The sequence below is a fragment of the Melanotaenia boesemani genome, chromosome 1, assembly GCF_017639745.1.
Source record: "Melanotaenia boesemani isolate fMelBoe1 chromosome 1, fMelBoe1.pri, whole genome shotgun sequence".
Classification (NCBI taxonomy): Eukaryota; Metazoa; Chordata; class Actinopteri; order Atheriniformes; family Melanotaeniidae; genus Melanotaenia; species Melanotaenia boesemani.
The window spans coordinates 26,216,962-26,242,480 of record NC_055682.1 but is presented as its reverse complement, the minus strand read 5'-3'; the positions used below and the strand labels follow the sequence as shown (position 1 = coordinate 26,242,480).

The window sequence follows — 25,519 nt, the reverse complement described above, 5'->3', positions numbered from 1 at the left end:
TTTTCTTCTTCTTTTCAAATTAAATATGCAGTCGTGTGTCCTGTCAGGACCGCTGCTGCCTGCTTTTCCTTTTCAGAGGTTGGAAGGATTAAGAAAAGCAGCTTCTGCATTTTTATTCTGTTCAATGTATTTTAAATGTATCCACAAACATCTGAAATTATACCATCCACTCAGCACATCTAGGACTGTGCAAATGTTCACTCGTGTCAATTCCCCAGCATCATGTCAAAACACGCCGTCCCAAAGATTATAAGAAGTGTCTGTTGTTGAACTTGAATTGACCCAAATGAAGAAGAAGCTAAGTAACTGACACTCAGTCCCTGCAGTCATGGAAGAGACAGCTTTCTGAAGATGGTTGAGTAGCAACATGAGCCCTGTTAGTTATTCCTGCTCTGGTCTGCTTTGACCAGGCGTGGTAGTCCTGGTGGGAACCCTGGAGGAAATTTAATAATCTTTCACTACACAACACTGGCTGCATAATACAAGCTTGAGTAAGTGTGTGATCAGACGTACACTGCATGCATGCACACACGTGTACATTCAAGTTAATCTGCCACTGAGAAAATTCTTCTCCATAATGGATCGTTTTTATAAGCGTTACACATTTTTGGTACACTTACAATTATGGTGATTGGACAGTATTTCTGTTTGTGTAGAAATAAATTCACATGTGTACTTTTCAGTGGAATGAAAATCCTTATATTTTTACTTTACATCAGTAATGCATACATTATTGTTTGAATGATGCACAAAATATATTAACAGCAATAAAAGTGTGCATTAGGATGATGGAGGATGTTCTACACATGAAGACCCGAGTTTTCTTGCCGTGTGAATATTGTCCACATTTTTTGTTATTGTTTAAAACTCACCTTTGTTTTGAGGATTTAATTTTCCTTTCACTCTGATTGACTAACTAGGTTATGATATGAAAGCAACTTGTTAAGGAAAACCTCTTGGATTGGTTTTAAAATGGACCCTTTTACTAAATCCATTACACATTTAATGAGTCCTGTCCATCTGCAGATTACCGACGCATGGTAAAAACACTCAAACTTCCAATAACGTGCAATGAATGATTTTTGTCAACCAATTTTACATTTTTTATAATAGTTTTTCCAGTATGTTTAAGGACTTATTGAGTTTGTAAAAGTCATGCAGTTCCTGCTTAATCCCTTTGGTCTGCATCGATGTCAGAACATACTGAGTCGCTTCTTGTTTCCAGTTAGTCTGGGTTCAAAGATGCGTTACATTAGAACTGCCTTTGTCAAAGTCCAGTAATGTTGTTTAAAACAACTGGACAAGCCATTTAAAATCCGACTGTTGGAATTCTCCCTGAAAGAAAAGTAAATTAAACAACTGTTGCTGGATCAGCGTGAAGCATTAAAGATGCCTTAATAAAGCTGGAGCCATTGTCAGCAGCTGTTGCAGTCGCTGTTCTGGGTCACATCTCATGATGAATGTTTGCTCTGCCTCGGTGGCAAAGCTTGCGTGTTTTGGCTTTCTTGCCAAGCAGATCCTTCTAGTTAACTGTCATGTTATTTTTATTTCTGTTGTTGACGTATTCAGGCTGGTTTTTTTTGTTTGTTTTGTGTGTATGCTGAAAGATAAATCCAGCTCTATTTTAAATTGGTTGCAGTAGTGTGATGAGTAAGTTCCCAGTTATGACTCTGGGAATATTAGCGTTTCCCTTTTTTATGATCTTTTTTTTTTTTTTTGACAAGCAAAATAAATTGATTACCAATGAGTGTGTGTGAATGGCTCACGATTTCTAACTTTCGTTCTGTATAAAATCTTCAGATTCAGATTTTTTTTTTATGTGTAATTGCTGAGCTGGATTTTAGTACTTCCTGTATGTGTTTGCATGTATGAGCGACAAGGGAGGGTTACCATGCCAGCTGTCATCTCTCACTAGTGCTAACTAGCTGCTAATCTCTTTCTCAGCTCCACAATGATGACATTGATTCCCACAGACCATCAACCACCCCATCTGCCACAATAGTCAATTAAACCTGAGCGAAGGGGGTGAAAGGCTGAAACACGAGAGGGGGAGGTGAAGGAGGCCAGAGATGAATTTAGAAAGTAACAAACACATTTCTTGGGAATGTTTTTGTGTGTTTTAATGTTCGGATACATTCGTGTCCTTATGCAATAGTTAGGAATCTAATCTTTACTGTCCATCTGCCACAGCACTCCATGGCTCCCAGGAGATGAGCTGTAGATCATGGCATAACCTCTTTTTCTTTAAATGTTAGACATGCTGTATTAACATCCACAGAGCTCAGAGTAAGAGGTGTACTGCAGAGTTCAACATGGCCGGCTTTCTTGGCTTTCTTGGCTTTCTTGGCATCAGCTGGCTCGACAAAACTTTAAACTCCACTCAGAGATAATTGGCATCACAGAGGTGGTTATCGGCTTTCTTTGTTATCCCAGCTTTGTTCTGCAGGCTTTGTGCGTGCTCCCTTCAAAAGATGGTGTTTTACATGTTATTTAACACTTCCTCTGACCAAAATGCTCCTAACGCCTACTTTGAAGACAAAGAACAAGCTCCAGCTGCAACCGAGAGGAATTGGTCAGAAAACATGGTTGCAGCAAAAAGGCAGAGAGATAAATGTTGGCTAAAAAGAATTATTTCATTTTCATTTAATTTGGTTCATTTGATGATTAATGTACCATTCAAGCTTTTATTGTTTTAAATTCTTTAATATATTTATATATAATAATTTTAATGTTGGCATGTAGTGAAAAAATACCTGTATGTCATGAAGGATAGGCCTACTTGAATATTATTTTAATTTGGGGGAAATCAAAATTGATTATATGTATTGTATGGTCTTTAATAGATCCACGTAAACATACATTTTCTAGCAAATGTATATTTGACATCAGAAAAATAAAATCTTATATAAAATAGCTGAAGTCAGTGGACAACTAAAGCCCCTTTTTGTGTAGCATTTTATGACCTCTAACGGAAAATGAACTGAAAAATTTAGCCCACTAATTTTTCCTATTTGTGTTTTTTGCTTCGTCCTTTTCATTATCTTTAGTGTGACTGATGAATTAGCATGAAATTCAAATATTAAATATTCCTTTTCTTATGTCTACTCGTCTGAAAGCAGTAGTGCTAGAGAGTGATTGGTTATCATATGCCTGCTCCGCCCATTTAACACGCACACATTCGTCCAGAGTCAGTCGACCTGGGTTGACGTACCGAGGTGATTTCCAGTGTCATACAAGCGTCTTCATGAGATCTCCCTTGTATAGTCATTGAATCAGAATGTACCCTGATTGTAGTGAAGATGTTTAGAAACTATATTTAGGTTTAGTGAAACACACTTGGCAAATAATAGCTTTGATTAAAAATTCATAAAAATTTTTAAATTTGTTTTGTTTAAAGGTTTTTGTTAATTTCAGTTTAATTCTCTCTACAAACTCGTCTAAAGATATTGATTAATCTGATAAGACTTTTAGATATTTTTTATTTTAGTAAACGTGTAAGTTAAAATTCTTTCACATTGTGAGTTTCTGTGCTTGAGGCCTTTGGAGGTTCTATATCAGCATAACTCATCTTTGTTTAAAAGATTGATTTTTAGGTTTTATGCATGCTAGTTTCATTCTGATGCAGTTTGAATAAAGGAGTTTGTTTTCTTTTAGGTCTAGAAGATCCAAATTATTCTTCCTGATATAATTAGGTTAGAGTTATTTGACTGACACAAATCTGTCAAAGCCCATTATTTAGTTAATTTGTTTTATATTTATAAACTTGATCAGTTTTTGAACAACTTTTTCTTCCTTTCAGTTATCACAGAGTAATTTGCACAATTCGTCAGGACAGCATCAATCAGTAGATTTAAAGGCTAAACATGAAGGTTTAAAAACACTGAAGAAGGGTTGTTTGTGCTAACATCACACCTCACTGAGCTTGTCTGGACCATTCAAGCCTAGTCTGTCATTAATCCCAGAGTGGACACTCTCTAGGTCCAGAGAGTTCCTGGTCCTAACGGTCAGTTTAGAGAGGATCATTTGGGTCATAACAGGGCATAACATTTATAAATCAAATGGACAGTTGTTAATCATTACATGGCAAACATAAAATCAGGTTTAAGCAGAGAATCTGTAAGAATTTTTAGTTACTGCAATAATATGAGCACTTTAAAACCTTCAGCTTATTCTGCAACTTATTATTCATGCAGCTGATCATTAATCCAGCTTGCTAATAGTTGCCTATGTTTTTTTAACCTACACAGTTTTGTTTATAAATGTAAGCTGTAAATTCAATGATTTTTTCATTCTCGTTTGCATTTTTATTTTTTAAGCATACAGACTGAGAAGAGCAGTGTGCAGAAAGATGTTACCCTTTTTTCTATACAATACACATGTCTACATTTCTGCTTTTTATAGCCTGACATTGTCTTATTTAAGTGTTTCCTCTCAGATTTAGTTAGAACTGAGAAAAATGCATTACAGTTGATGATTTTGTTTCCCTTTGTGGTTATTATTAAAGAAAAAATGTCTTATATTTTATTACAGGGTCTTTTAACACATAATTACAATTTCCTGAGTTTTAAAATTCATGCTTCTCTGTGAGAATGCCAAGTAATTCTCATAAAAATATCTTCCAAGACTTGCATAATAACTATTCCATGCTTGCCTATGATCTTTTTGGAAGATAGTATTGCAGTCATGTGTCCTGTTGTTGGCCCCAAGGCATAGTTCAAAAAACAACAATGATGAACCGACATGCAGGCTTTTCCCTACTTAATTACTGTGAAAAGATGCTTAAGAGCTTTTCTTACACACAAGACCACCCTTGTTTTCTGACCCCACCCTCTCTGGAAAGTTTGTTTGAAATATACTTAGCATGTGTGAACATAAAAACCAAAAATAACATGTACATTTATTTTATGTAGTTATCATACAAAGAGAATAGACGTGCTAAATTGTCTTTTAAAAGTAAAGACAGGGTGTTAAAGAGTTGCAAAGGCAGCTGGATTTGCAGTCTGTGTGGTATTACAAACAACTAGAGGTAGAAGTATTAACAAAAGAAAATGTGTGTTGCAGTAGAGCAGAAAGTGAACGTCAGAAACTAAACGGAGGAAAATACTGACAGATTGACAGACTGTGTAAAGTCTTCAGACTCTGTTGTTTGTGTTTCTCTCAGCATGGGGTTGTGTCTTTCAAAAAACTGGTCTGTTTAAGAAAGGCCACAGAGGGGCCACCAGGTCCACTACAACAGCAAATCTGTGTGTGTGTGTGTGTGTGTGTGTGTGCTTACCAGCTCTAGAGTTTGAGGTTCGTTGTGCATAAATGTGGTGTTTTTGTTTTGTGTATATATATATATATATATATATATATATATATATATATATATATATATAATTGTATAGGTGTGTGTGTGTGTGTCTGCACATTCATGGTTTTTCTTTGCATCTGAAGAGCCTCATTACCCTATTCACTCAGCAGACAGACAGGTCCTCATTCAGTTTAAAAGTTCCTGTTTATTTCAGCTGAACTCTTGATTATCCTGCTGATTCTGACAGTCTATTGAAGCTGCCAGCCCAAATGAAGCAATCATTTATTTATGTACAGAACAAAGGCACTGCCTGGTGCTGTTTTTTGGCAGGCTGTTCCCATCTACATAGCTGCCACTGCTGCTTATCCAGCATCACAATGCCTGAAAGAGATTTTAGAGGAGATTTTCTAATACTCAAACACTGCAGTGTAGCCTGTTGTAGATATAGGAATGCAGGGTTTTTTGTAAATGGTGCTATTATTTATTATGTTCAGTTCATAATAATCGTTGAGTGCAGTGTTGGCAGCTTCAAAGCCTGAGAACTTAAATCTCATGTCATGGTTTTCTGCGTTATCTGCTGTGTTAGTTCATTGTTTTATCACCTTAGGTATCACTGAAGACTAAAGGGGAAAAATAAGTACATGCGTGTTTTAGTATTTTTATGAAGAAAATACTTGATTTAGTCTCACTCCCAAGATTTTTGTTTTATTTCTGCGACCTGTCCAGTATCAAGTCATAGTTCCCAGATTTCTCAAATATATGCACAAATTCTCCTGGCTCTAGCTAGGAGGGGACCCGAGCTAGGAGCGCACTAGCTAGAGTGTGCATGTTATTCAATGTGTCAAGTTTTACTGCACGCTGTTGACATATGGCTGTTTAGATTACTTTGAATGATTGCAGGCATATGTGTGGCTTAATTTGGGACTAAAAACTCCTGATCATGTTGCTCTGCTGTCAGAAGTGATTCTCTACTGTAACAGAAAAGGGTTTTCACTTTACATATTGGAGTGCTAGAGTCTGCCTTCATCTGGAGGATGGTTTGTTCTTTTGTGAATGGAGGTTTTATATGTCTTCATACTGTATCCTTGCCAGTGTCACCAGATTTAGATAAAATTGAACGTTACTTTAAGATATTTGGGATCGACATTAACCTGTGTTACATTTTTTATCCACTAGCATTAACAGTTTCAGTTACAGTCAGTCATCTTTACACATGAACTCCAAAAATTTCCTGAGAAATATGTGGACAATTTCAGTCTGGACTTTCTTTGCAACTTCAACACATGTACCTCACAGTGAAAGATGGTCTGCTGGAGATGTTCTCAGTGCTGCATTTGGACAGCTCTGGCTCACTCTGCTAGACTTCTGGCTAGCTTATCTCTTAAAAAAAAGCAGAAATGTCACACAATTATTTTCTTATAGGAAGTCTCCCTGAAACATGTCTGGTAACTTTTAGGGCAGCAGCTTGAAAACATCTTAGAATAATACTCAACTTTTGTAGCAACATCTAGTCTTCTTTGTTGCATGTTAATCTTTATTACATACATGGTACTTCAGTGTATAGACAAACATACATGATCAGAAACAAAATTAAAATGCTATAAAGACTCACCAAGTTCAAATTAAACAAATAGACTAGGAACACAAAATTTTTTTTATTTCTTTGTTACTGTGAAACAACACAGTACAATGGCTTCCAAGCAATTGATTAGGCTTTTGATTCCCACTTACCACATTTTTTGGCCAAACTTTAGCATCCATCTATCAATCTACCAAGCAAGATGTAGAGATAGATAATCCCTATTAATGCCTGGTAAGAGTTCTTATTGGCTGGGAAGCCCACCAAGACTATGTAATTGTAGAGGAAACACTGGTTTTATTTTTAGTAGTCCATTCATGCAGCTCTTCTTAATTGTGTCCTTTCCCTCATCCTCCCTTCCATCTAGACACCAGCGACATTATACTTACCTTGCTTTCATTTGGTATTCATGCTGTCCATCTGTTAGATCCTTGTGCATTGTTGAGCCGCTTTAGTATAACTACCAATTACATTCATTTATCACCTGGCCTGTATTTTTGGTCATTTGGTTTTTCCCATCTCTGTGAGACACAGTATGTAGTTCATTCAACCCATTCAGCTTGTAGCCTTTTGTTGTTTGACTATAATACAACACATAAATATAGGTTATTCCTGTCTTACAGTCCTAATCGTAACCCATGACCTAGTCTTAAAAATATGTGTAGAAATGTGTGTGTGTGTGTGGGACCGGTTAGAGATATTTAACCCATAGCACTAATCCCAACTTACACTAACATACACACAAACATATACACACACAGTGAATGATCCCCTTCTCACGCAAAGCCACTCAACACAATGCAGCTCTAACATTTTCAGCATACTGCAGGTTAGGAAAAGTGTCAGCTTTAAAAGCTCTTATGCTACTAATTGTGCACTTATCAAGCCACATGCAGCTCTCAGCTCTCCAAAAATAGCTCCCATATAAACGCAGGTGTTTGAATGCAGAAAGAGTGTGAAATTCATGCAACAGAGAAGCTGTAAAAAATTTTTGAAATGTGATTTAGTATTTTTGTTTGTTCATTTAATACTTGATAGAGGGATTAAATAAAATATTTTTATTTAGACTGCAGCACTTTCTCACTATGTTACATTGAAAAATAATGTGTTTTTCTCCCCCAGAGAAATCATTAGTTGACTGTGTCTAACATGCCTCTGTCCTCTTTGATCAACATGACTGCTCGTTGCTCATAATTATCATGAGCTTGTATTTATTAATTTTATAACCTAGGAGGAGACAGAATAATACTGTCACACAAAGAGTCAATATGTTTTACTTTATCTCCAGAGGTATTATTGTCCATGGATACAGGATAAGCAGTAATACTCCTGTACGCTGCAGCAGTATACACTGGCAGGTAAAGGTATCAGAAGGTCAGCTGTATAATGTCTTTGTTCAATTACTAACAAATGCATTTTCCTTGAGAATTAGTTCAGAAAATATGAGATATTTTTAATATATTTGTTTAATAAAATACTAGGTATTTTAAGATTTCTTAATTGTGAGAAAGAATTGACTGTTTTTCCTCTTACTGTGACAAGGAATATATGTGTGGTAAGCAAATGAATATGCACAAGTAGCTTATGTGTTGTTAAGACATGAGTGGGTGATCGGATTCAGCTTCACTGTCACACTCTTGGTTCTCTGTCTCTATCATTTCATGTGCCAGCTGTCCTACGCTTCTCAGAGACTTTTATTTGTACTTTCACGTTTCCTCCGTGTCCCCTCTTGTGTGAGCTTGTTATTCATACCTTTTAGATTGTTCCCCTATTAAAGAATCCCCACAACAATGCAAATGGGTGAATGTGTGTGTGTCTGTGTTATCCTCAGTGAGACATGGCTCTGTGAGAGTCTACACATCACCTGTTGCCATGGTAGTTAAATAGGCAGAGAAGGAAAGGCAGGAATGGTAGGAGGGAGACAAGCAGGGGAGGGGAGGGAAATTGGATGATCTGTGGCATGTTCTGAAAAAAAAACCAAGAAGAGGAGAAAAAAGGAGGAAAATTACTGAAAATGAAATGGAAAGACAAGAAAAATAAGAGGCAAGTCATTTAGTCGCTTAAGTGGTATTTTCATGAAAGCTTAGAAGAGACATTACAGGTTATAAAATAAAAATACAAGATATTTACAGTTAGAACTGAGTAATCATGGATAAACATGATGGAGTTAAGGCTCTCTACCTACACCAGTGAAAGAACAGGCTTCAGCTGTTTGTCATGTAAGCATCAAGACACATCACCCTGTAAAAGATCCTCCCCAGTTTTTGCTTTGTTCTTTGTTGTCTAGCAAAGGGAGACGTGGTTCACTAGACAAAGATACAGTTTCAAGTAATTTCAGGCTGCATCATAGATAATCACATTAGTCTCCTCTTAGCACAAATAATAACATCAAGCCATCCTATACCTGATTGGGTTAACATAATACTCCTCTGAACTCCTCCTCCTAAACTCCACCAGCTTGAGCTGCAGCTTTAGTTAACATTTTATTTTGCCCCATTCCTCATGTACATGGTTACTGCTTTGTTCATTTAGGTGCTTTGTTTAGTTTTTGTCCCTTTTCAGCAACAAGTGACAATCAGGGTCACAAAGTCACCGCAGTAACTGTAGTAGATGCTACTAGAAGCATGTAAGTATATGATATTTTTAGTAGATGGAAGAAGAATCTTTTAGTCTTTTTATTATTATTATTATTATTATTATTATTTTAGCTAAATGTGGATCAATACCAGCAGCACTGACAGTCTCTATGAATATAGCTAGCTATCCACGCAGGATGTTCTTATAGCTCTAAGTCCTGAGTCAACACTGATCAGAGTATCTTTCATGCTGGCTTTCAAGCCAGTTTAAGAGAGAGTGATAGAGTGTTAATGACACCAGATAATCAAGCATGAGATAAAAGCTCAGAAGAATGGAGCAAGTCAATAATTGCTAATGTTGGAGGCGGAAAAAGAAAAGTAGAAGATAAGGTGGGCACGTTGGTTAAATACCGCATGTTAGTAAAATTGCTACGAGTAAATGAGAGGCTAGGAAAATAAGAGATGAATACTGGAGAAAAAGGAGAGGAGGAGGGGAAGCGAGCACGAAGGGGAATGCCATTAACGGCTTTGTGCGGTCCTCCCGACTCAGCGATGGACGGACATGGATAAACGAACAAATGAAAGAAGGAGAGAGTGTGAGAGAACGGTGCCCCTTTCTTAACTGTCTTTTCAGAGATTGGAGAGGAGAGCATCACTTGTGTGCAGTTCATCTATTCAGGGCTAATGCCTGTGTCTCTTGCAAGCAGAAGAGAGGAGGCAGTCACATCGCCAGAGTGTGTTTGAGTCCTTTGATTTGGATTTGTCTATAAACACATTTATCATATATGTGTTTAAGAGTGAGCAATCAGAAAATATTGCATATGTTTAAACCCATGCAGTAATATGAAAATAGAGAATGCAATAATGTGAAAATAAAGAAAGCAGTAAGAAAACAATGTTGTACCTAAAATGAAAAATAGGTGGGCAGTGCAAAAGTGGAGTCATCATATAACTGCTATATGACTGAACTCAAACAATGCACTTTACTTACACTGTCAAGAGTGAGAGATAATGTAAATTGGCTCTAATGCATGGACACACTAAAGGAGGATGCTAATAGTTTAAGTATGAAAAGCAAAAATGGAGGAATCAAGTGGTAGGAGAGAGGTAGAAGCAAAAAGGAGCATAATCACCTGAGCTGAAAGAGACTGAATAAAGGATTTAGTTCTTGTAGCTGTTGAGGAGAGGACGTTGCTGGGATGTTCTGCAGTAGCTAGCTGGTGGAAGTATACTGATGCAGTCTGACAGCATCTGTGCTGCAGGCCCTGAACTGCAGAGTTGAGAGTGAGTTGAGACAGAGATCGCATGAGAGGGAGGAGAAATAGAAAGTGTGACATGATAATGTGTCCAAAGGAACATGGCTAAAGTTTATTACGAAAATCAACATGTAACAATTTTTGTCCTTTTTCAACACAAAGGTTTGACTGAGTTCAGCCCCACTTAAAATGATTGTTTTAATATTGATCTAGAACTGAAACAATTTTACTGAGTATTTAAAAATTCTTTAAAAATGTTAAAAAAACACACTAGTCAATAAAAACCACTGAAGTAAATTGGAGGTAAGGCTGGAACACTGGAAATTAAAAATGAGTGTAAATATCAGGCATTTGATAATCATGCACAGCTGAACGCTGAATGGGACGGCTTTGGTGACAACTGTGGGCTCGGTGCCAACTCAAGAGCTTTTTCTTTGGAGGCTTAGACACAACAGCCTGTCACCTTGATGTGAACACGACACAAAGCTGGTGACAGTTTCAGGAAGTGTGTGTTCAACTGAGGTTCTCACACTCTAAGCACTCCTTCAAATCCATTTGACTCTCTAATCCACCGGTTAACCGCCACTCTGTTTTCTGTTTTTCCTTGGGTTTTTTTTTTTCTTTCTTGCCATCCCTCACTTGTTTTCTTGTTTTCTGCTACTTATGCTCTTGCCAAAGAGCACCCCCCCCCCCCCCCCCACACACACACACACACACACTGGCTCAACATAATTGTCTAAGATTTTCATGGTTTGGATATGGATCCAGATCACTAAAACCAACCCCCTCTTATTTCCTTGCCACCTTCCCCTACTCCCAGAGAGCAGGAAAGATGGGCAAGAAGGAGGAAGGAAGAAGAAGAAGAAGAAGAAGGTGGGGGAAAAAGGAGAAGCTGAGCAATTAAAATTTTTAATTAGCTGGAGATGAGGGGAAACACTGGCAAAGACATGGTTAGTATTTAGGTTAGATACAGTGTAAAAATAGGGGATAGATCTAGAAGCCTGAAGTTTCAAACTCACTAATAAAGAAACTTGGAAAAATAATAGCAAAACTCAAACACTGCTACAGTGTTGTATTGAATACAAAATTATTGACTTTTAATTTTACCAGTATAAAAACAGACACAGCGAAGAGTGACAGACAAGAACTCATCAATAGTCAGTTATTGACTGGCTGATCCATTACTGAAGGTGTATGAACTGGCATATCTTAACTGAGTTGCACCTGCCATACTCAGTAAACAAGTTGTTTCCCTTTAAAAAGGGAAACACTTTGTTCAGCCTTTAAATTTTCTATTCTGGTACAAAAACTTTCCTTTTTCAAAATTTCTTGTAGTATTGTGCACTACCATCTGTTTTTGCCTCTAACATGACAGCTGTAATTGCTATCTCTCGCTTGCCAGAGGTATAATTGCTTGCATTTACGTGACTGTTAATCACACGCCTCTTACTTTGCCTCTTTCCCTCACTTTTTTAAACTTAAATCTTCTTTTCTCTTTCTGTCTCTCTCTCTCCCTCCCCCTGGGCTTTCTGTGGAGAGAGGGAGTGAAGAGAAAGAAACCTAATCCTTCTATTGAATCAGAGGTGGACCAGTCAGAGGCCTTTTCTAGGTTTTTTTTTTTTTTTTTAGAAGAAGAAACTATTCTGGATTAATTCTTCTTTTTCATTCTTAATGCTTAAAGTCATTTATCAAAACTAATCAATCAAATACCAAATATTCTGATTTACTTTTTCTCTCTCCCCCTCATCTGAACTTATTTATATTACTAGTTTCTTTTACTGGCAAACTGTCCAGGGTGTACCCTGCCTCTTGCCTCATAGCGGCTGGGCTTCTCTATACAATGGATGGAATACACTTATTCGATGCAAAGTTGAAGGAGCCTATCCCAGCAGCTACTATGTGAGAAGCAGGGTACATCCTGGACAGGTTGACACACAGAGAGAGAATTTTGGGACACAAAGTAACCTAGTCACACAAAAAGGCTCCAACTGAGGTTCAAACCAGGGATCCTCTTGCTGTGAGGTGAGGACGCCAACCACCGCGCCATGGTGTAGCCGTGGTTTTGTGACTTTATTTGTAGTGACTTGATTATAATAGATTTTATTTCCTGCTCAATACATTTTTGTTACAACTCTATTTTTTATTGGAGTGTCTTGATTTTACTTGTTATGGTGGTGTTTTGGCCTAAGTTTTAATTTAACAGTGTAGGTGTAGTTCACCGCTGTAGTTTGTGCTTAGATGCAGCAGTGCTGCAAGCAGCACTGGGGCACATTTTCCAGCTAGAGGCTGTGTGTGCTACATAATAAACCTTCTCATTATACCACACATTTACACTTGATTTGATGTTAAAAATTTATCAGCAGCAAAAAGAAAAGGACATACAGTCCTAGTAAAAGCTGGGGACTCCTGATCTGTACTGTCAACATAGATTATGTTCACTCACCATAGCGAAGGGTCAAGCTTGTGTAAAAAAAATATATATATATATATATATATATATATAATTGTAATTGTGTAAAAAAAATTATATATTAGATTGCATATTTCCCAGCAAATTCATTTGCCTTGTACATAACATACTTTGTGTAATCGCTTTTTATGCAAATTGAGTTTGAATGAGCTTCTATAATGTTCCAGTAATCAGTTTAATAAAGAGGTTTTATTAGATGATTAAACATTATTATGGTAAAGTCTATCTTATGTGTTGTTATATATGAGACTTCAGCACAGGTGCCATGAGTTTTTTATGATAAAATGATAAAACATCTACAGCACAGACACAGTGATGACTTTTTATTGTTTGACTGGAAACAAATGTTATTATATGTGAAACACAGTTCATCCATTTAAAGGGAAAGGAAAAAAAGGAGAAAGGGAGAGAGGTTCAGTGGGGGAGAAGCTGATGCTCTACATTTTTCTCATTGGCCATTATAATATCCCCTTCTCCCCACCCCCCATCTCATTCTTCTGTATCTTTCTGTGTTTTAGTCAGAGCCTACCTTCACCCTCAGGCCAAGTTTCCAGGCTTTTTCACTTTCCTTTCCCTGCTTGTCAGTCACAACTGACATACATAATACCAGCAGTTCACTTGAGTTGTTCTCCATGGAAAGCTGATTGCCATCCCCCTATTCTCTTGTGGGGTGGCACAGTCAGGCCACTTAATATCAATATTCTCTTTGTGGCAAGAGATTGGGGCAATTGCCCTGAATGTCAGAATAATTGCACACAGTTATTTGCACACACACATTGCACACAAGTACTTGTGCAGAGACACAAACCTTGTTCCATCACACATACACAGGAAAACACAATAACTGGGACACACGCAAAATGAAAGACTCACATGTGCACACATTTAAACGCTCATGCACAGCTAAATGGGCAGAATGGGGACATGTAGTAAGGGAGTCTAACATTTGCTCTAAAGTTTGTCTGAGGTGACTTGAAGAAAGCCTTTGTTCTTTCAGACGGGGGATGCATTCATTCAGAAAGCAGCTACCACTCATAAGTGTGGCCTTCGGCACAAGCTAGAAGTAAGGGTGAGACAGGTGGACAGATCAGCATTTTCACTGGCCACATTTCTCATGCTGTCATATTCATGCTTTTGTTTTTTTACTAGTTATAGCATGTCTACGGTGCATACACAGATACACTATATTGCCTAAAGTATTCACTCACCCATCCAAATAATTTAAATCAGGTGTTCCAATCACTTCTGTGGCCACAGGTGTATAAAAATCAAGCACGGAGGCATGCAGACTGTTTCTACAGACATTGTGAAGGAATGGCTCGCTCTCAGGAGCTCGGTGAATTCCAGCATGGTACTGTGATAGGATGCCACCTGTGCAACAAGTCCAGTCGTGAAATTTCCTCATTCCTGAATATTCCACAGCCAACTGTCAATGGTATAATAACAAAGTGAAAGCAATTGAGAACAACAGCAACTCGGTCATGAAGTGGTTACCCCGTAAAATGACTGAGTGGGGTCGGCGGATGCTGAGGCTCATAGTGCACAAAGGTCAGCAAGTTCTTGCAGAGTCTATTGCTACAGACCTCCAAACTTCATGTGGCCTTCAGATCAGCTCAAGAACAGTGCAACAAGAGCTTCATGGATTGGGTTCCCACAGCCGAGCAGCTGCATCCAAGCCATACATCACCAAAAGCAATGCAAAGCTTTGTAGTGGTGTAGAGAACGCCACTACTGGACTCTGGATCAGTGGAGACGCACTGAGTCATGCAGACTGTTTCTACAGACATTTGTGAAGGAATGGGTCACTCTCAGGAGCTCGGTGAATGGTACTGTGACTCCACTTCTCTGGAGTGACGAACCATCTGGCGCTTTACCACCTGATGAAAGAGTCTGGGTATGGCGGTTGCCTGGCAAACGGTACTTGTCTGACTACGTTTTGCCAAGTGTAAAGTTTGATGGAGGGGAATTATGGTTTGGGGTTGTTCTTCAGGAGCTGAGCTTGCCCCCTTAGTTCCATTGAAAGGAACTATGAATGCTTCTGCATACCAAGAGATTTTGGACAATTCCATGCTCCCAACTTTATGGGAACAGTTTGGGAATTACCTTGTCCTGTTCCTGTGTCCAGTGCACAAAGAAAGGTCCATTAAGACATGGATGAGTTTAGTGTGGATGAACTCGGCCTGCACAGACTCCTGACCTCAACCCGATAGAACACCTTTGGGATGAATCAGAGCTGAGGCTGAGAGCCAGGGCTTCTCATCCAACATCAGTGTCTGACCTCACAAAGCGCTTTCTGGAGGAATGGTCAAAAATTCCTATAAACACACTCCTAAACCTTGTGGAAATCCTTCTTAGAAGAGTTTAAGCTGTTATAGCTGCAAAGGGTGGGCCAACGTCTTCTTGAACTTATTTAATTAAGAACGGGACGTCTATTAAGTTCATAAGAGAGTCAAGCAGGTGGGCCAATACTTTTGGCAATATAGTGAATGTGAGACGGTGTCACAAGTTACAAAACAAGTTGTACATCTCAGTTTCAGAGTTAAATGTAAAAAAGGTGTTCACAATTAACTTTTTTTTTTTTTTTACTTTTATCATAAAGAGCCTGATCCTGTATCATTAGCTATCATTTAATTTAACAGTGGCTACTGTAACAAACATTTGACCTCAGAAATGGTGCCAACAAATAAAATGCAACTTGGATAGTTTGAATTTGAATTCAACAAAAATGCTAGTATGCACTTTTTCTTTTTTTTTTCTTTTTTCAGCAAGGATTTATCAGACTGCTTGTTAATAGGTCATTTACCACTTCAACTTCCATACAGACGACTTCACATTTTGAGTAATAGCCGACTCCATGATTACAAGGTACTGTTACATTGAGAAGCAGCCCAAACTGTAACATTTCCTGTAGCATGCATCGCATTGATCTGAAATTCTACTTTTTGGTCTGTGACAAACATCTACTGTCACGTTTAGCTTGAAGTGGCTAGTTTGGACATATTACTCCTCTTTGCTCTTCTGTTAACAGGGAAATATAGTTTCCTTCTGATGTCCTCTTTTGACAGCAAAGGCTTTTTTCTAGCACATCTCTCATGCTGGCCAAATTTATAAGATCTGTTTCTGATTATAGATGCAGCACTTTGACACCAGCAGCTGCAAGTTATCTTCAGATCCTGTGATAAAATCGTAGAGTTCATTGAGACTGGTGGGGTGAACTGTTTGTTAACATCTAAACCACTTGCGGATGACTCTATTTACCATGGAAAGGTTTGTTGCAAGTCTTTTTAATCGCTTGCTGAATTAAAAAGATCCACAGCTTTTTTCCCCTCTTATTTTTATTAGTCTTCTTCACATGATTATCTAATTATGTCTATGCAGATATTAGCATAATTGTAACACATACCTGCATAGCAAAGAGAGCACCGTGTCCTTGATGTTAGCGGTTTCAATAAAAAAAAGGTTAATAGGTCACTCCCTAAAGAATTGCCACTACATGATATCTAAAAACTCATAATATGTTTCTTGTAGCAACATTTTTAATTGAAGTAGAAACATGAAAAAAAGTTAAATAAAACTGCTGTACTTACGACAGGGGGACCCTCTTTCCCCCTGTTTGTTTGCTCTTAGTATTGAGCCATTGGCAGAACTAATAAGAGCCTAACTACTGTATACAGGGAATAAGGGATGATGCAAATATGCAACATAAGCTTGCGCTCTTCGCTGATGACATCCTACTGTTTCTTGAAAACCCGGTCACCTCCATTCCTGCCCTTCTACAAAGCCTCAATGAATATAGCGGTGTCTCAGGATACAAGGTTAACACAAATAAGTCAGAAGCAGTGATGATTGTAGGGGAATGGCCCTCAGAATTAGACAACTTGGTTTCATTTAGAATATCAACAGAAGGATTCCGGTACCTCGGCATCTTTCTTACACCTAAAATCACACAGCTGTATACTTCACACTATGGGAAATTACTGAAGGAAATTAAAAGAGACATTGACAGGTGGGATGTACTCCCGCTATCTCTTCTGGGCAGAATAGAATTGGTGAGAATGAATGTACTACCGAGACTCTTATTCTTATTTCAGTCTCTTCCCATTTCAGTGCCACAATTTACATTCAAAACACTAGAAAAGATGATATCCAGATTTATTTGGCAAAATCGAAAACCAAGGGAAAGTATTAATGACAAACAAAGAACAGGGAGGGCTTGGACTACCTGATTTAAAGTTTTACTACTGGTCAGCACAGCTTCGCACAATCTCTGCCTGGGTGATTAATGACCAGGAAATTCAATGGGTATCAATTGAACAAAACTCACTTCCTGGATTATTGCTGCACACTCTCCCATTCATGAGCAAGCATGCTAGGAAAAAGGCCAAGATTAATAACCCATGGATCCTACAAACACTTAAGATCTGGAACTCAATTCGGAAACATCTTGGAGGTACAATGGGGCTATCTCGTGCCATGCCCATTGTAGGTAACATTGAATTCCTGCCATCTATATCAGATATGGCCTTTAAAAGGTGGGCTGACAATAAACTGATTGTTATGCACCATTTGTTCTGTGGACAGACACTTAAATCATTCTCACATGTACAAGAACAGTTTTCCTTGCCTTCGAGCAACCTGTATAGATACCTACAGGTTAGAGACTATATAACAAGACATCCAGAGTGGGACATGGTCATGAGGGAACCTACTAATATTGAATCCTTTTTTGTTAACCTATTTGAAAACCAAGCATTAGCAAATAAACTAATATCTGAAATGTATAAAAAACTGATGGCAAATATGTCAGACAACACCCTACATATTAAACACCAATGGGAGCTTGAGATGAATGTAGTTTTAACAGATGAGATGTGGGAAAATGTATGTTCTGACTGTCACAAAGGAATTGGAAGCCAACTCTGGAGAGCGTTCGACTGGAAAAGCAAAAACTAGATTTTTTAGAACCCCTTTAAGGACACATGTCTAAAAGTACCACTACAGACAAGTTCTAGAAAAACTGTGGCATGGTTGTTGACTACACCCATGTTTTTTGGGACTGCCCAAAAATAAGATCATTCTGGGAGAATATCAAAAACAACATAGAGGACATCTTAAGGACAGATCTCCCCATGGATCCTCTCATATTCCTTCTGGACTTGTACACCAAAGACCTTCTCACCAAAGATCAGTGTTATATTTTGCATGTCCTACTGCTGGTTGCACGAAAGACCATCACCCTAAACTGGCTTAAGCCTTGCCCACCAACTATAGCTCAGTGGAAGGAAAAATTAAAACAGGTTTATTTGATGGAATGTCTGACTGCCCAACTACAACCTAAAATGGATATTTTTTCAAAAAGATGGTCGAGAGTGTCTACTCTTTTTGACTAATACTGGTTTTATATTGGAATGTATGTTGTGTATTTCCCTCATTCTGCATATACCTACTGTCTTTTTTGTACCTACTAGGATGAGCCCAATCTCAACACGTGTTAATGCCTGTCAACATGTTATGTTAATTGCCTGTGATTTTGCACTCTAAGGCAATAAAGTTAAAAAAAACAAACAAACAAAAAAATGCTGTACTTAAAAGAAACAATTGTTGAAGAAGTGGCTGTTTTATTTGATAATCTCACATCATTGCAAGAGTTATCACAGTCAAGTCAGTCTGGTCAGAAGTATTGTCATGAAAAAAATAACTGATTCAGTAGATTAACTTACCAAATCATGACTCATGACTTCACATGTGTCATACTGCTTGTATACAACTCTGATCCTAAATCAGACACAGGCCTGTAATGTAAGCATCTTGATAAAAAATGAACAAGGAGCTTCTAATGCACAATTTCTTCATTATTAGAAAGACATGGAGGGTTGTAACTGTAAGCCTGACTGCACATTATTTCATACTATTTTTAAACCTATTTATAACTGAAGCTGGAAGTGTTATTTTTTCCAACACTAACCAGCTTAACTTTTTCATTTTTAAAAAATGGATGGGTTGCAAAAGATTTGAATTATTGAATGAAAATGGGTGGTCTGTGCTGACATGCATATCTGTGCAATACTCAAAAGTGTGTCACACAACTCATGCATCACTGCACCCATTTACTGGTGGGGCAACTCTCCCATCTGCACATCTAGAACACAGCAATTGAGAAACGATCAAAATATACTTACATGGGTTGACTCCACGTTGGCGCGCGCATAAAATGCACACACATATACATATTTATTGATGCATGAGTATTTGCAAAAATGCTCACCATACAGTCTGTGAGCATATACAGAAGCTTTTGTTGTAAGCAATCGATGAAAGTACACAGTTAGACATAGACATTGTTCATGGTGCAGTCTTGTGTGCAGCCAAGCAGCTTGTTTTGTTTCACTGCTCCTAACTACATCGAACGCTGTCATGGTTCTGCTCTGATCACATTGTTTTTCCATAAAAGCTACATTGAATATTGTGTTTCAATTCATTAAGTTAACATGAACATTTAAATATTTGGATGGAAGCAGGTCACATTACACATTAATTACTAAGTAACATATGTTGAAAATATTGGCTGTATTTAAAAGCCAAGATAAGTTGAAGATATTAGTCTGAGTAGTTTAAATTGAGTATTCTGACAAATGTAAAATCTGTTAAATCAGATGCACTAAAACATTAGTTTTAGCCTTAATTTAGTTCTGTTAATTGGTTTTTAGTCTTATTAAGAGATAGTATTACCTATTTTTCCTGTGAGGATAACAAGACTGTTATTTGTAAGTAAAATAAAAACAGTTTAAGCGATAAGAGCCCGACGTGACATATTTGTTACATACAGTTTCTGAGACATTTTGCTTCAATTTATGGTATAAACTTTGCTCAAAATCCTGTTGAACACAATCTGATAATTATCTTATGTCCCCTAATAGATACCCAGAAGCAGAAAACCACATTATAATATTTTTAAACTATCACATGGTAATAAAAAACAAGTTAATTTTTTTGTTAGGTTTTGTTAAAGGGCCAAATAAAGACCTCAAATTAAAAAAAAATTAACTTTTCTTACCATTTTTTTCATGGGTCAGACCTTAAAGGGTTAAATCTCTGTACTCCTCTACAAATATAAGGTAATATTATGCCCTGTGTTTTATTTGGATAATTTGTCCTAATTTAATTATGATTTTTAGATGCCTCTGCAGAAGTAACCACCAGCTAAAAGGAGTCCTCCTTGTTCAACACCAGACATGCTACAGCAGTGGTCATCTTGTCAGAGTGAATGCATTTTTTGCTGCTGTGTTTTAGCACCTCACAAAGCTGTCACCAGAATGAAGTCTTTGCTCAAGGGAGTGTAAGTAGTAGCTGAGGGTGTATAAATCACACATTTCCAATCATTTTGTAGATTTAAACCAGCACCTTGGAAGTCATAGGTCTTGTTCTCTGTCAGTACAGGACACATAGCAGCTCTGTGCTGTGTGAAACACCCTGCTACTTGTGTGCTCACTTCATAGAGACAAAGCTGTGGCTTAACCCTCAGTAGTCTGTCTTCACTGTCCTCCACTTCAAAGTGATGGTTGATGGTATGATTGCAGCTATACATAATTCATAAGCTATCTAAATATTGATGCCATATTGAGTAGTAGCATAAGTTGCAGCAGAGGAGCTAGAAGACATGGGTCCTCCTCTCATTTTCCCTCCCTTTTCTTTGATGGTTATTTCAGGTTGAATATGATCCCTCTCATATGTGCCACTGATAGTTCACATTTTCCTGAGCTTGTGAATAGATAAGTCTATATATACTGTGTGTGTGTGTGTGTGTGTATGCATGTGTGTAAGTGTGTGTAGCAGGTTTTGTGTGTGAATTTCCCCTTTTCTACTTTCTATGCACAACATGATGTAATTAGTATGTGTCGCTGAATTTTAACAATTTCTCCTTTTCTTTCTTCCCAAGCCTTTTCATCCAGTGGTAAACCTGGTGTGCAGTGCGGACCTGAGGATGTTCTTGTGTGCCCTGTATGCTCCCGTGTGCACCGAGTATGGCCGTATGTCCATGCCATGTCGATCCATCTGCCAGCGGGCCAAGGATGAGTGCCATAAACTCATGGAGATATTTGGAGTAGCTTGGCCAGATGACATGGAGTGCAGCAGGTATGAGCGGAAGAAATTCTACATCTGGGTTTAAACACAAACCATATGAACACAACTGACTGTGGTTGGGTGCTACATCTATGAACACACCTATATAGATGGAATTTTTTTACACCAATCAAACACTCAGGAAATAGCTGTAGTGACCTTGCAAAATAGATCTGAATGTAAATTTGGGTCTTAACCATAATTCAGCATCAATACATTCCTGTGTTATACAACCAAAACCATCATTCAAAGTTTAAGCTATTTTCAGTGTGTGACTTGTGAGCTCAGATGTTATTGTAGTTTCCTACAATAACATTCACTATCTACAGACATTGCTGTCCAAGAAAGAAACCTTTGCTTTAAAACTGAAATCTTCTAGATCAACCACACAAAGAAAAAGCCTTCTGGGGGAAGAATTATACTTATTGATTGAGCTTTTTTTGCCACAGAGGGATGTTTGGAACAGTGAATATAAGACATCATATAGGAATATAACGATCGCTGGCAATCCGGTCGGGTGCTCTTGTTGGTCTTAAAGGGTTAACTTCAGTCACATTGTCATACAGCATGTCTTTGCTGCTGCTTTGCTTCTTCAGGATTTAAATTTTTCAAAATGTTTTAATCCAGCTGTCTGTTGGGCTTCTTGGTGGCTGTTTATATGGTTTTATACTCAGTTCCCATCTAAATTATGCAGTACATCTTATCTTCATAATAAGTTTTTACTGATGCAACTTTAATGTTATTTTGAGGTTGTCGTGTGTGTGGATGTTGAATTTCATCATGACATGCAATTATATGAACTTGCATAAGGAAATTTCTGAGAAAGAAATACTACAGTCTAAGCTTCATGGTCTCACATAGTTATTGTTTTTCAGGTTCCCAGTTTGTGATGAAGCCTATCCTCGCCCAGAGGACCTGCTAACAGGCTCTGAACCCACAGACCAGTCATCCATGACTGTTCAGAGGGATTACGGTTTTTGGTGCCCCAGAGAGCTCAAGGTTGATCCAGAGCTGGGTTACACTTTTATGGGGAAAAAGGACTGCTCTGCCCCCTGCCCTTCGATGTTCTTTAGTCAGCAGGAACTGACCTTCACACGATACTTCATTGGCGTTGTCTCCATTGTTTGTCTGTCTGCGACACTCTTCACCTTCCTGACGTTCCTCATTGATGTTACAAGGTCTGAATGGCTTGTTGTCTTATTTCTGATACCTACTTACCTACTGTGTTTCATCTCAACACTTACAGACTTTAAAGAATGTAAACCACCAAAATAAATGGCAAAAATTAAATCAATATTATGGATATTTGAACGTTTTACAGTACATGTTAAAAGAAAATGGAGAGTGGAAATCAGTATAATTTTTTCCTCAATAGGTTCCGATACCCTGAGCGGCCAATCATCTTCTATGCGGTGTGTTATGTCATGGTGTCGTTGGTCTTCTTCCTGGGTTTTCTTTTGGAGGACAGAGTTGCATGCAATGCTGTCAGCCCTACCCAGTTCAGAGCCTCAACCATTACACAGGGTTCTCACAACAAGGTGAGATTTAATCCGTTTTTATCTGGTTTTCATGCTCCAACATCACACAATTAACTCATGGGAATTAATTCTTCTAATCCTACCAGCCAAAAGATTTTACCAGTCCAGCCACACGGTTGATTAAACAGAAGTTGTTCTTCTCACTGTTTTCTCTCAGGCGTGCACGCTTTTCTTCATGGTGCTGTATTTCTTCACCATGGCCGGCAGCGTGTGGTGGGTCATACTGACAATCACCTGGTTTCTGGCTGCTGTGCCTAAATGGGGCAGTGAGGCCATTGAGAAGAAAGCCCTCCTCTTCCATGCAATTGCCTGGGGCCTCCCAGGGGCCCTGACTGTCACCCTGTTGGCCCTTAATAAAATAGAGGGCGATGGGATCAGTGGAGTGTGTTTCATAGGACTGTATGATATAGACGCCCTGAGGTGGTTTGTTCTGGCACCACTCTGCTTCAATGTGGCGGTGAGTACAGTCAGAAGAGTAATGAGTGGATGGATGGGTGAAAGAATCAATGAGTATGAGAGTATTTCGGGTGTGTTGTTGAGCTGGGTGGATGATTTCTTACAAGTTTAGATTGAAGAAGGGATAGTTATATAAGTTAATAATAGGAAAATGACCAAAAAATGTCTCTTAAAGTAAAGAAATCATTTATTTTTAGTTCTGTGAAATCTGCCACTGAGTGTCCACTCGCTATTGGTTGTGATTTCTTCAGGTTGGCGTCTCCCTGCTTTTAGTGGGCATTGTTGCTCTGAACCGGGTTCGCATGGAGATTCCTCTGGAGAAGGAGAACCAGGCCAAACTAGTCAAGTTCATGATCCGAATGGGAGTGTTTTCTGTGCTCTACCTGGTCCCCTTGTTGACGGTGATTGGGTGCTACATCTATGAACACACCTACCGGCATATTTGGGAGACAACATGGATGGAGGAGAACTGCAGGCGTTACCACATCCCCTGCCCATACAAGGTAAAGCGAAAGGGAATGAATGCTCTGTGTAAAACCATGTAATGATGCTACGCTTCTAAGAAAAACTGTGATACAGTTACATGGTGGGTTTGGGAAAAATACGTTATTGTGCATCCACCAGATGCACATCTGTATTGCACAGATCTGAAAATATGACCACAAACAAGTCGAGCATGATCATTCATAGACAGGAAAAGGTTTTATGTTACAGTGCACCATGATTATCTAAAACATAAAAAAAAGGCAGAAACACAACTTTTTAAATTATTTTTGTTGAAGTTATTCAACATAACTGACTTTTCAGTTTGATAATTGTTATTGCAAATGGATCCACAAAAACAATAAACCCCATATTATGTTAAACTGATCAGTGAATGATCAAATCTGTATGTGTGTGTGTGCTTGTGATAGAGGGCTAGTAGTTAGGTGTGTGTGTGTGTGTATGTGAGGAGGTATTTGTGGAGGAGGAGACCAAAGTGCAGCATGCACCATTAGACCAGCTAATGCAGCTTTCCAGTCCAGCTCTACAAAAACTACAATCTTTGTTGTGGTCTGTTTCTTTGTCTCCTTCTCTTACACTCTTTCAGCTGGTTTTCACACACATCCATCTTTCAGTCTATCCCTTCTTCCCCTCTCCTCCCTCTCAGTTGGTGTCTCTTTCTCAGGCTTGCTCAGTCATGCTCTGCTGCCTGTACTCTATAAGGGCTTTGTCGCGGTTATGAAGAGCAGTGGGAGTGTGGTGTTTTTATACAGTCTGGTGCTAAATTAATAACCAGATCAGTGTACTCTGTGAAAACATCTCTCCTCCACTTTCTGTTGCAAGTATACACAAAATGAAGTTAATCAGTTTCAGACACAGAATATTTGTTCATTTTTCAGTGTTTAGTTTTGCAGTGTCACGGTACTATCATGTACAAGTGTTGGCTAAATTCTAACAGACTGTTACAAAAGCAGGTGAAGCTGTTTAGAAAGCTTACCTGTATCTGCATGGGAGTTACTGAGAACAGATCCCCCCCTTTATGTGATGCTCCTAGCTTTAGGAGTTTAATATTGCTGTGTTATTTCATCTTTGTCACCAGGTGGGATCTGTGTGTAAATGTGTGCGTGTGTAGGAGAGGATGCAGTGGTTTTCTGTCTTTCTTGTAGTGTGTATTCATGGGTATTTGCTTATTTATTTGTTTGTTTTGTTTTTGTTTTTTTTTTTTTGTTTTTTTTTTTTTTTAGTAATTTCTTTTTTTTCCTTTGGACCTAAGAGTCCAAAGGGGATTGGTAGTCTAGTGGTGACAGAGATGAGTTTGGGTCTGGAGAACCTGGGTCCAGGCTAGGCTCTTAACCCCTGCCATCTGCTACCTCATAGCCTTGTGTAACTAGTGATGGGTTAAAAGCAGAGGACAATTGTTTTGTAAGATATGTACTGATGAATAAATAATAAGATTTCTTCTTCTTCTTTAAGACATCGAGTCTCAGCTGAGGCAAGACCGACGTGCACAAACTAATTGATAAGAACAAAATTCTTCTGGTCCTGTTTTTAAAACCTTCAAAACTATCATAATTCACTTTTTTTTTCTTTTACTGGGAAATCCTAAAGCATTAACGATATTTAAATGGTAACCAGAATAAAGACTTGTGGTCTACAGGTAACTTTCCTTATAAAATTCTGTGTGTGATGTTTCCTCTGAGTGAAGTGAAAGTTTTGAGGGGAATCCCTTAAGAATATACTGGTACTC

General features: G+C 38.3%; 1 protein-coding gene across 2 annotated transcripts in view; it reads left to right on the top strand.

Moving 5' to 3' along the window:
* The window catches only part of LOC121644289 (frizzled-3-like), a 33,697-nt gene that overhangs the window by 3,641 nt on the left and 4,537 nt on the right, over positions 1-25,519 (top strand). For both annotated transcript variants that reach the window (XM_041992145.1, XM_041992154.1), the window contains exons 3-7: positions 21,111-21,307; positions 22,171-22,473; positions 22,671-22,833; positions 22,991-23,290; positions 23,541-23,792. In XM_041992145.1, coding sequence (XP_041848079.1) covers positions 21,111-21,307; positions 22,171-22,473; positions 22,671-22,833; positions 22,991-23,290; positions 23,541-23,792 — 1,215 coding nt within the window. The remainder of the gene's footprint in view (positions 1-21,110; positions 21,308-22,170; positions 22,474-22,670; positions 22,834-22,990; positions 23,291-23,540; positions 23,793-25,519) is intronic.